Source organism: Physeter macrocephalus, chromosome 6 (genome assembly GCF_002837175.3).
Source record: "Physeter macrocephalus isolate SW-GA chromosome 6, ASM283717v5, whole genome shotgun sequence".
In the NCBI taxonomy this organism is placed as follows: domain Eukaryota; kingdom Metazoa; phylum Chordata; class Mammalia; order Artiodactyla; family Physeteridae; genus Physeter; species Physeter macrocephalus.
In genome coordinates this window covers 78,978,459-78,989,305 of record NC_041219.1, presented here as the reverse complement: position 1 = coordinate 78,989,305, position 10,847 = coordinate 78,978,459, and the positions used below count along the sequence as shown (strand labels likewise).

The 10,847-nt window shown below is 40.2% G+C and overlaps 1 protein-coding gene across 2 annotated transcripts in view; it reads left to right on the top strand.

The window, feature by feature from the left end:
- The window catches only part of PKP2 (plakophilin 2), an 86,429-nt gene extending 82,886 nt beyond the window's left edge, over nt 1-3,543 (top strand). For both annotated transcript variants that reach the window (XM_055085561.1, XM_007117541.4), the window contains 2 exons: nt 2,364-2,451; nt 2,583-3,543. In XM_055085561.1, the coding sequence (XP_054941536.1) occupies nt 2,364-2,451; nt 2,583-2,651 (157 nt within the window). In that variant the 3' untranslated portion in view covers nt 2,652-3,543. The remainder of the gene's footprint in view (nt 1-2,363; nt 2,452-2,582) is intronic.
- Nucleotides 3,544-10,847: the final 7,304 nt, after the last annotated feature.

Sequence of the window (10,847 nt, the reverse complement as noted above, 5' to 3'; positions counted from 1 at the left end):
CAGCGGCCACGGCTCACGGGCCCAGCCGCTCCGCGGCACGTGGGATCCTCCCGGACCGGGGCACGAACCCGCGTCCCCCGCATCGGCAGGCGGACTCCCAACCACTGCGCCACCAGGGAAGCCCCTCTTATTCTCTTTTGAAGTAGACGGTTTAATGCATGTCAGTCATCCCACATCCTTGTGTCTGTCTTCAAATATTCCCCATTTTTTAAAAAAAAAAGGTGAAGAAGAGAATGAAAAACATTGTGTAACCAAATTATTACTGTTAGTTAACTCAGAGTGATGGGATCCCAAGGGGGGTATGAAGATTATTATTTTTTTCCTCTTTATATGACTCTGAATTGTTTGACTTGTTAAATAAAGTTAGTTTTGTAAGTAGCCAAAAAAGAAAACAAATGTTATTACAGGCCAGTTCTAATGAGTTGCAAAGCAAACGGACTTGACCCGTAGTGGACAAATGTGTGCTTGGCTGCACAGAGGCTAGCACAGGGATCTGTGGTATCCCGAATGAGCACAACCCTTCCCCCCACAGCCCCGCCCAATTTAGGCCCCTTGTGCTCTGCAGTTCCCCTCTGGCAAAGCTCACATGGGAGGAGGACTACATTCAGAGTTACATGATTAAAAGGAGCCCTAGTTAGAATGTCCGTTTCCCAAAAGCAGGGAATATTTACCTGCTCCCAAGTAGCAGTTGCTCAGCCTTTGTGGAAAGTATGAATTATTGCTGCAAAGCAGAAACAACTATTCCCAGTAGTCATCCAAACTTCTAACCAAATCTCTGTAAGACAGTATGACTTTAATTATTTGAGTATTCAGATGTAAGAAGCACATGGGAATACACCATCACTTTCGGAAATTTCTCGTAGCTTAGAAAATTACGGGGTGTGCTATTCTGTTATTTTTCGTTGCACTGAGTGTCCCATTTGTGAGCCAGTCCTCATATGCCCTGTCTCTAAAAAGAAAAAAAATATATTCAACAAGGAACTCCTACCAGTTGGGTCTACTGTCTCTTCCTGGCTAGAGTGTTGTATAGCTAACCCGTAATTTATGGGCTGGCCTGATACCCAATCACCATTTACATTTCATCTTTGAATAAATGAGTTCCAAGTGCCAAGCAACCAACTTATGAACAAACTTCATGACTATAACACCCTTGCAATTTAAGAACTTACAATTTTAAATATTAGAGATCCACAGCTTTCATGGATTTATTAGTACTTCAGTTATTAGCAGGTGACTCTGAAAAGTCCCTAAGGTACTAAAAAAAATCTGTAAGGTGCTAATTTAACTTACCTTCCCTACACTGCTGGTATGAAAGAGAAGGTCTTTTAGCTATTAAATGAACACAGCATGGGCTTCTTCATACAGCTTTGCATTCTCTATTCTTGGTTGCATGCTTACAAACTCCTATGATAGGAAAAATAAAATCTTTGTTTCTTTGTTAAAAGAAAAAATGCAGCCGTGTGCTAATTCAAGTGATGGAAGAGAGAGAGAGACCTAAGAAAGCACTGATCCTTAGCCAGAAACAAGAAGTTTGAGACAAATTTAAAAGCAGAACATCAAAAACTAAGTACATATAAAAATAATAATAATAAAGTTTAAAAAAAAAAAGTAAGGGGACTTCCCTGGTAGTCCAGTGGTTAAGACTCCAAGCTTCCAATGCAGGGGGCACATGTTCGATCCCTGGTCGGGGAACTAAGATCCCACATGCCGTGCAGCATGGCCAAAAAAAAAAGTAAGTACAATGTCAAATTCAGTGCGGACTTGGATTTATAACAGGAACACACTTTCCATTTGCTATATACAAAAACATAAATTTTGAAACTGTATTAAAATAACAGTTGCTCCAGTAAGAATTTATTAATTTGAAAAAGGTACATAACCCCTACATTCATGGAGTCACTAAGTCTAAGAGTTATACATATTTTTCAATCATACTTTCATGCGTTTGTACTCTATAAATATGCGTTGTAAATATACAAGTATTTTCTAAAAATATATAATATAAATGTACAAATGTATTTATAGAATAAAATATATAAATTTTATTCTATAAATAAATTCAAGAAATTATAAAACTCTAAGAATATATGCCTTATAAATATCAGGAATTTGCTTTATAAACTATTTGTTAGCACTTTGCTGGTGGTTTGAAAAGATTTTTATTAAAAAAACAAAGGCACCAACGTGGCCCCTGGCCTCCTAAAGCTCACCATCTAATCTCTTGTCATGGTGAGTGGCCTGACTTAATGGATGGCTCCTGAGTGACAGCAATTAAAGAAGATTTACAGAACATCCAAAGACAGCATCCAGAAGCCTCATACTTTCTCAATGATCTCCGAAAAATGTCCTTTTCTTCTTTTCAGCTATGCTTCCAACAAAGCAAGTAAAGCTGCGTCTGTTCTCCTATATTCTCTGTGGACCCACACGGAGCTCCATAATGCCTACAAGAAGGTAAGAATGCTAAAAAGAGCCAGATAATAATGTCCTGCTTGACTTGAGCCTGGTGAGAAGTCACTAAAAACTGCATTTTCTTGTGTGAAGATGTTGTTAACCTTTCACATTTTTGTTTGCTTATTCCAAAGGCTCAGTTTAAGAAGACAGATTTTGTCAACAGCCGGACTGCCAAAGCCTACCACTCCCTGAAAGACTGAGGAACATGGAAAAGTGCCCTCAGAAATATGAACCTCATCATTCTCAGTCACAAAAAGCCCCAAAGGAAAACACCTATTTTTCTACTTCCCAGCCCAAGAAACTTCAAAAAAGCATGTCCTGTTTCTATCCTTTTCTATTTTCATGGTCCCCAGGATCCAGAAAACAAATAATCAAAATATAATTTTATTAGTTTTCCAGAGGACATTTGCAAGTTTGCCACCAGTAGATACTGGCAACAGGCTCGATTTTACCCTCTACAAATAGTGGTCTTTTTGATCAGGGCTGACGGTGTATGTCCTACTGGAATCAAAATGTGAATTCATGTGGAATGGACGTTAACAGAATAAATAAGGAAGGAAGCTGCTGTATTACTAGGATTTTAAAAGTTTGATTTACATTTATATTCCTTTTCTGGTTTCCATGTTTTGTCACTCACATGCACGTTGCTTCACCATTGAGCCATGAGTGTATTGTTCTGCAGTGTTGAAACAGAATGGAAACAACAAGAAATATTTGTGGGGTTATCCAGGTGAAAATGTAATGACAAAATTACTTGTTTGTTTACTTTGTGCTTGTTTTTATCCTCTTGAATTTTTTCTCTGATTTTCAATGAACTTAAGAAATTTAGATCACAGAACATGCATGACTATAAGGAAAAGAAATTGAAAGGAAGTGATCATAGCAAATTTAAAAATCTCTTCTACAGGGGCTTCCCTGGTGGCGCAGTGGTTGAGAGTCCGCCTGCTGATGCAGGGGACACGGGTTCGTGCCCTGGTCTGGGAAGATCCCACGTGCCGCGGAGCGGCTGGGCCCGTGAGCCATGGCCGCTGAGCCTGCGCGTCCGGAGCCTGTGCTCCGCAGCAGGAGAGGAGACAACAGTGAGAGGCCTGTGTACCGCAAAAAAAAAAACATCTTTTCTACAGAGAAAGTCAAGCAGGGGACACGGGTTCGTGCCCTGGTCTGGGAAGATCCCACGTGCCGCGGAGCGGCTGGGCCCGTGAGCCATGGCCGCTGAGCCTGCGCGTCCGGAGCCTGTGCTCCGCAGCAGGAGAGGAGACAACAGTGAGAGGCCTGTGTACCGCAAAAAAAAAAACATCTTTTCTACAGAGAAAGTCAACTATGGTTATGAAATTCAGTGTTCCCTCAAAATACTGAATAAGTAGGATTTTTACTCAAGGAAATACTTCACCTATAATAACACCATTAAATGCAAATATCTTCTGACAATAGCATTCAGTGTAATCTATTTCCTGGACTTCCCCAGCCACTGCAATGGGCTGGTAGAAGAATGGACTCTACTGTTTGGCTACAAAAGAAACCTAGGCCTCTCAGACTACTGGACCAGCCAGGGCCCTGAAAACACAGCTCATTTTAATGAAGTATATTATCAACCAGCCATACTTTGCCCAACATTTAAAAAATAGAACCACTAAACTCATGTGACCTTCCTTAGGCCATTATTTTAAGTCAAGGAAAAGCTAGAAAAAAAATGAAGTTATGTTGAGGAAAAATGTGTCTAGGCCATCCAGAAATGATATGAGAAATACTAATGTTTTAAAGTTGACAACATCTTCTATTGAAGTGAGTCTATATTAAGTGTTATTTTAACTGGGCTGTGATTAATACCATTCAGATAGAATTAGTCTTCTTAACTATAATTCTGTTATATTTTGCTTTTTAAAAAAAAATCTGACAATATCTGTTGTAAGAAAGAAGGAAAAAAATCCTTCAGCTCCTTTTGGCCAGAAAAGTGTAATAGGAAATAAATTGCCACTTTCAATTTGAATGTGTACTTAAGTGTTTATTATATTTGTTTTGTTTTGTTTTTCTGGCCACACAGCTTGTGGGATCTTAGCTCTCCAACCAGGGATCAAACACGAGCCTACGGCAGTGAAAGCACCAAGTCTTAACTACTGGACCACCAGGGAATTCCCAAAGTCTTTATTATATTTGGAACTTAAAATTTTTTCAATTTCAAAAGCTTGATGAAGAAGACTTAGGTTACTAACCTAGTTCAAAATGAAATTATTTAGATACCAATTTTTAAAATACTGAAGAGAGAAATTATATCCCTTTTATCAGAATTCTGATGATAAGCATTTGGAGAATATTTATTCCTCCAGAGAATTAATGTATATTCAAGAAGTTTCTGTGTTTTTAAGACATTAGTAGAGCCTTCAATAATATTAAACACAAAATGAGGCAAAAATAACATTGCCTGCCTTGGTATCTGTGTATATCTGACTTATTTGTGTATCTTGGTATATGTGGTATGAGTGACATGACATAAATTCAACTTTAATTACTAAGGGTTTAATACTTTGTAATTGCTGTATTTCTTCCCTAATTAGTCCTAAATTCTTTACCAAGAAACACTTCCTATAAGAAAGATGGGACTAGCTAGTGACTAAAACATGTAAAAATGGAGAGACATACAAATCTAGGTATTGCTAGATTTCAGTAAATTGAGTGGGTCTGTGACCATGAAAAGATAGACTATGCTTGATCCCCATGTCCTGCTTTGTCCCTTTGTTTACAAAAACCTCACTTCTTTACTTTCTATGAACACTTCTGAGGGAGGTCCTTATGCAGTTGAATATCACTTTTTTTTAATAAATTTATTTTATTTATATTTATTTTTGGCTGCGTTGGGTCTTCGTTGCTGTGCACGGGCTTTCTCTAGTTGCGGCGAGCGGGGGCTACTCTTCGTTGCAGTGCGCGGGCTTCTCATTGCGGTGTCTTCTTTTGTTGCAGAGCACGGGCTCTAGGTGCGCGGGCTTCAGCAGTTGTGGCCCTTGGGCTCAGTAGTTGTGGCTCACGGGCTTAGTTGCTCCGCAGCATGTGGGATCCTCCCGGACCAGGGCTCAAACCCGTGTCCCGTGCATTGGCAGGCGGATTCTTAACCACTGTGCCACCAGGGAAGCGCCCTGAATATCACTTTTGATCACAGATCTATACACAAAGCTTTTTTTCTTTTCTATGTGTCCCAGACTACCCATGTCATCAAAGGAACAAAGGGACTGAGCTGGGACTCTGCATGCATTTGCGTTAACAGATCTAAAGGCCTTGCTGCCTTGTCAAGAATTCTTAATGATCTTCTGGAATATGGGAGGTTGCTGCCCTGGATATCTATCAAATGAAAAACATTTTATACCAGATGGAAAAAAAACCAAAGGGTTATCTGATAAGATAAAGAGGGGATTAACATGTCAAATGGGAAAATAAGCAGCATGAGTAGATAAACCACTTTAAAACCAATTTTATCAACCTATGAAGAAGCAATTCCTTAGAAGAAAGAAGGAAATGCTGGGGGAGAAATATATATATATATACACACACACATATATGTTTAAATATATAAATAATATGTATATATATTTTTAATATATATTGAAACATATATGTGTATATATATGTAATTTATATACTATAGTTACAAATGAAATTTCCTCTGAATAAAGTATATAATGAAGGCACTGCATCGGAATGAGGAGGACTTCAGTATGTGTGCACTTTGAACAAAATTGCAGAAGGCTTGAATCACAGAATCTGAGGATTAGGAGGGAATTTAGAGGGCATCTGGTCAAGTCCTCTTTAGAGTATCTTCTTGTATCATAAAAGACTCAGTTCTTATTAAAGTAACAGAGGAGAAAAACATGCAATCATTCATTCAACTAATGCCTAACATGACCCTGTAACTGGCCTGTCTTCAGATTCAGTGACTGTTGCATTTTAAAGTATTCGTTGTGGAAGTGAAAATAGATTAAAAAGGAAACAAACTCTTCAAAACAAAACTTGGCTTTAGATTTAATGTTTTATTTATAGTGGAAATGACAGTTTCATCTCTTGTGAAATAAACTTCAACCCTTTAAGAACTGTAACTAAAAGGAAAACTCTCTTTTTATGATCTATTCAGAAAGAGAGACCAAAATGCCACACATTGGCATAGAAGTTGTTTAAAATATGTTAAGGGAAAGCATTTTGAAAGTCATAGGGAGACACAAAGAACCCAGCAATATCCAGCCTGGAAGAAGGGTGTTGTGTTATCTGTCTTTAAATATCTGAGAGACCCCGGTGTAGAAGATGACACAGTCTTCCTCTGACAGAGTAGAGGACAGACCAGGGTCAGTAGGCAGAGGCTTGTGTGACTGGCTTTGACTGAACAAGCGTGGACACATGTTGAGCACTTCTCACAGCCTCCTCATGAAGTATGTACTTCTTTTTTTCTTTTTAATACATTTTACACATGAAAATAACCTGAAGCAGAGAAAGGTTAGGTCACATTCCAAAGCTGCATAGCTAGAAAGTGCAGAGGGGCCAGGTGGGATGGCTTCTCTCTGGGTTCCCTGGGAGCCAAGAATGCAAGACTCAGGTCTCTGTGCTGGGGAAACCTGGGGCTCTCTTTGGCTTGTCTCTTGGCGAGTTAAGACGATAGTCTGACATAATGGTTAAGAGGATTGATTGATTCTAGGACCAGCCAGCCTGAACTCAAATTGTGACTGTTCTACTTACTGGGAGGGTAAGGGTTAGGGTTAAGGTTAGGGTTAGTTGGGGGAAGTTTCTCACTTCTCAGGTTGGTTCAATTAAAAGCCCAACCTTCCCCCCAGCCATGCATTTTGTACACCCACACATACACATACTGATTCATCCCTCAGAAGGCCAGGTAGAAATGAGCAAAATAAATATGGCCCAGACAAGTGTTGCTGAAAGTCTGTTCTTCAGAACACAAGTTCTTTGGGAGTATTTATAAGTGTTATGTGGAAAGAAATATCCCATACTTGAAGTCTGAAAAGGGCTGTTATACAAATACTGAAAGAATCTGGATTACAAGACTTCTCAGAGCCCCTAATATGCAGCGTACACTGTGAAATCTCCAAGAAGGGCTAGAGTATGCTGCATGTCACAAACCTTTGGTTGAATCAATAAACCCCTTTTTTCCTAAATGATTCTTGAAGCTGTGCTTCTGTTGTAAACGCTGTGACCAGCAGTGATCTGAGCCATAGTCAAGAGGAAAAAAGGCATTTATATTGTTCACAGTCTAGCCCAGTTCATCTTGCTAAAGCCTGGACTACTAGTAAACCATACCTGGGCTTAGTCATGATTTAGTAAAATCTGAAAATCAGCTACTTCAATAGATTTAGGACTAGTTCCTGAACATTTTGTCTCATTCCCACCTGGAGTGCTACATCTGTGGATGGGAAGGTAACTCAGGAGGTACGTATTAGCCCAGAGAAGCAGCTTGAGACAGTGACAGACATTCTTACATCTGGCTGATCAGACCTCATAAATCCCACTTCAAGAAGCAGTTAAATCTCTCAGAAGCCTGAATTTTGCTTGTAGCTGCTAACACACATCTGGCAAGGAATAAAAATCAAGTCCAAATTGTTGCAGATTTTCTTAGAACCATTGCAGTATGTTCTTCCCAGTAACAGTGTTTTGGGTTTTCTTGTTTTGGAAAGGAAGTTAGGGGTATCCATTTTCAATTAGGATATCTTTCAACATACATATATTGAGCACTTGTTCCTGGAGCTGAGGACAAGTGAGATGTACTGAGGAAGCACTGACAGCTCTTCGTGAAACTGACTTCACTGTGACAGCTTCACAGTTTACAGTGCCCTTTGCTTCACCTGGGAAATGAAAAGTCATCAATTGTGTGGTGAGGGTTAAGGCGCTCTAGACCTACACAGGTCTTCTGGAATAGATCTCTCTCATAAAACAAGAAATGGTTAGAGTGAGAAGCAGAGAATTATTAAGAAAATACCTTGGGGCTTCCCTGATGGCGCAGTGGTTAAGAATCCGCCTACCAATGCAGGGGACACGGGTTCGAGCCCTTGTCCAGGAAGATCCCACATGCCGCGGAGCAACTAAGCCCGTGCGCCACAACTACTGAGCCTGCACTCTAGAGCCCGCGAGCCACAACTACTGAGCCTATGTGCCGCAACTACTGAAGTCCGCGTGCCTAGAGCCCGTGCTCCGCAACAAAAGAAGCCACTGCAATGAGAAGCCCGCGCACCGCAACGGAGTAGCTCCCACTTACCGCAACTAGAGAAAGCCCTCGTGCAGCTATGAAGACCCAAAGCAGCCAAAAATAAAATAAATAAATTTTTAAAAAAAGAAAATACCTTTATTTTTAGCCAGAAGGGGTTGTCAGAATTGACACTCCTGTAATAAGAGTGCATGAAAATTCTAATGTTTTGAAAATTGACAAAATTTATTTTCCTCAGGAACTTGTTTCTTTTACTCCTTGCTCTAATTGGAGATTTTTGCTGTCCTAAATTTAAAAGACATAAGTAATCTATTTTAGTGGTACTGTCAAAACAGCTTTTTTTGAAAGAATTAGGTGTGAACATATTAAATAGCATATTAACATACTCCAACTTTTGGTGGCTCATCTCTAAAATGACCCAATTCTTCATCTCATGTTGTGTTTCTCCTGTTTTAGTTTATCGCTTAAGATGCTTCATTTGCAGTTGAGTAAGAAGAAAGTCCAACTCAAAATGGCTTAGGCAATAAATGATTTTTGCCTAAGGAACAGGAACATCAGGTTTAGGCTCAGGTTTGGTTATTTCAGCAGTTCATTGAGGTCATCAAGAACTCAGATTCTGGGACTTCCCTGGTGGTCCTGTGGGTAAGACTCTGCTCTCCCACTGAGGGGGCCCGGGTTCGATCCCCGGTCAGGGAACTAGACCCCACAGGCATGCCAAAACTAAAGATCCCGCATGCCGCAACTAGGATCGGGCACAGCCAAAATAAATAAATGAATATTTTTTTTAAAAAAGAGAGAACTCAGATTCCTTTAATCTTTCTGCTGTCATCCTCACCATATTAGGTTTTGTCTCCAGGTTGATTTCTTCATGTTGACAGAATGGTTGCAGCAGCTCCAAACATCTCATCTTCACAGAGCCATGTCCAAAGGCCAGAAAAGTAAACATTCCTTTCTTGCATTCTTTTTTTTAAAACAAAAAAAAGTTTCCCAGAAGCTTCCATCAGACATCCCTCATTTCATATTGCCCAGAATTACATCACACATCCATTCCTAAATCAATTCCTGGTGAGAAAAATGAAACTACTATTCCTTTCTCTTTTTTTATAAATTTATTATTTTTTTAAATATTTATTTATTTATTTATTTGGCTGTGCCAGGTCTTAGTTGCAGCACACGCGATCTTTTTTGTGGCATGCAAGATCTTTAGTTCTGGCATGCGGGATCTTTTAGTTGCAGCATGCAGGATCTAGTTCCCTGACCAGGGATGGAACCCGGGCCCCCTGCATTGGGAGCGCGGAGTCTTAACCACTGGATCACCAGGGAAGTCCCTACTATTCCTTTCTTAAACCAATCATATTTCACCGAAGGCAGGGGCTACCTTCCCTGAGACTCATGAATGGTGAATACTTGAACAAAGTCAGTGTATAATTGAGCAAGGAAAAAGGGGGCTGCAGAATAGTCAACCAACATTGCCTGCCCTATGTAGAGACACTCAAAGAAAAAAGAATTAAACATTTTTTAGCAAACTGATTTCATTTGACTTATAAGACAACTGTTCTTTCAAATGCTGCAGATAAAAGAGCAAGTTTATCTACTATGGCTGTTGCATTGCATTTAGGACAAAGTCCTTGAAACTTTTTGGTTAAAAAATGATAGGAGAGCTAGGAACCGCAGTTAAGCGAATAATCATGATTTCAAGGAGAACAATAAAAGAAGATGATGCTCAACTGAACTGTAGAGGTAGAATAAAATCATTTCAGAGGGCTTCCCTGGTGGCGCAGTGGTTGCGCGTCCGCCTGCCGATGCAGGGGAACCGGGTTCGCGCCCCGGTCTGGGAGGATCCCACATGCCGCAGAGCGGCTGGGCCCGTGAGCCATGGCCGCTGAGCCTGCGCGTCCGGAGCCTGTGCTCCGCAACGGGAAAGGCCACAACAGAGGAAGGCCCGCATGCCACACACACACACACACAAAAAAAGAAATCATTTCAGAAACTACGGTGCCTCTTTTTCATTCTCTCCTTTTTTTTTTACATTCTCTCCTTTTCTTGACATCTACTATTCCTCACCTTTAACTGCTAATTATGGAACAGAAGTTGTACCTTCATTGACCAAATTACCTTGGAAGAAAGTTGGCTTGAGCTTGAGGTGTTTGGATAATCTCCAGTTACTTCAATGAGACATTAGTTTAGCTGAGTAGAAAGAATTGGGTTT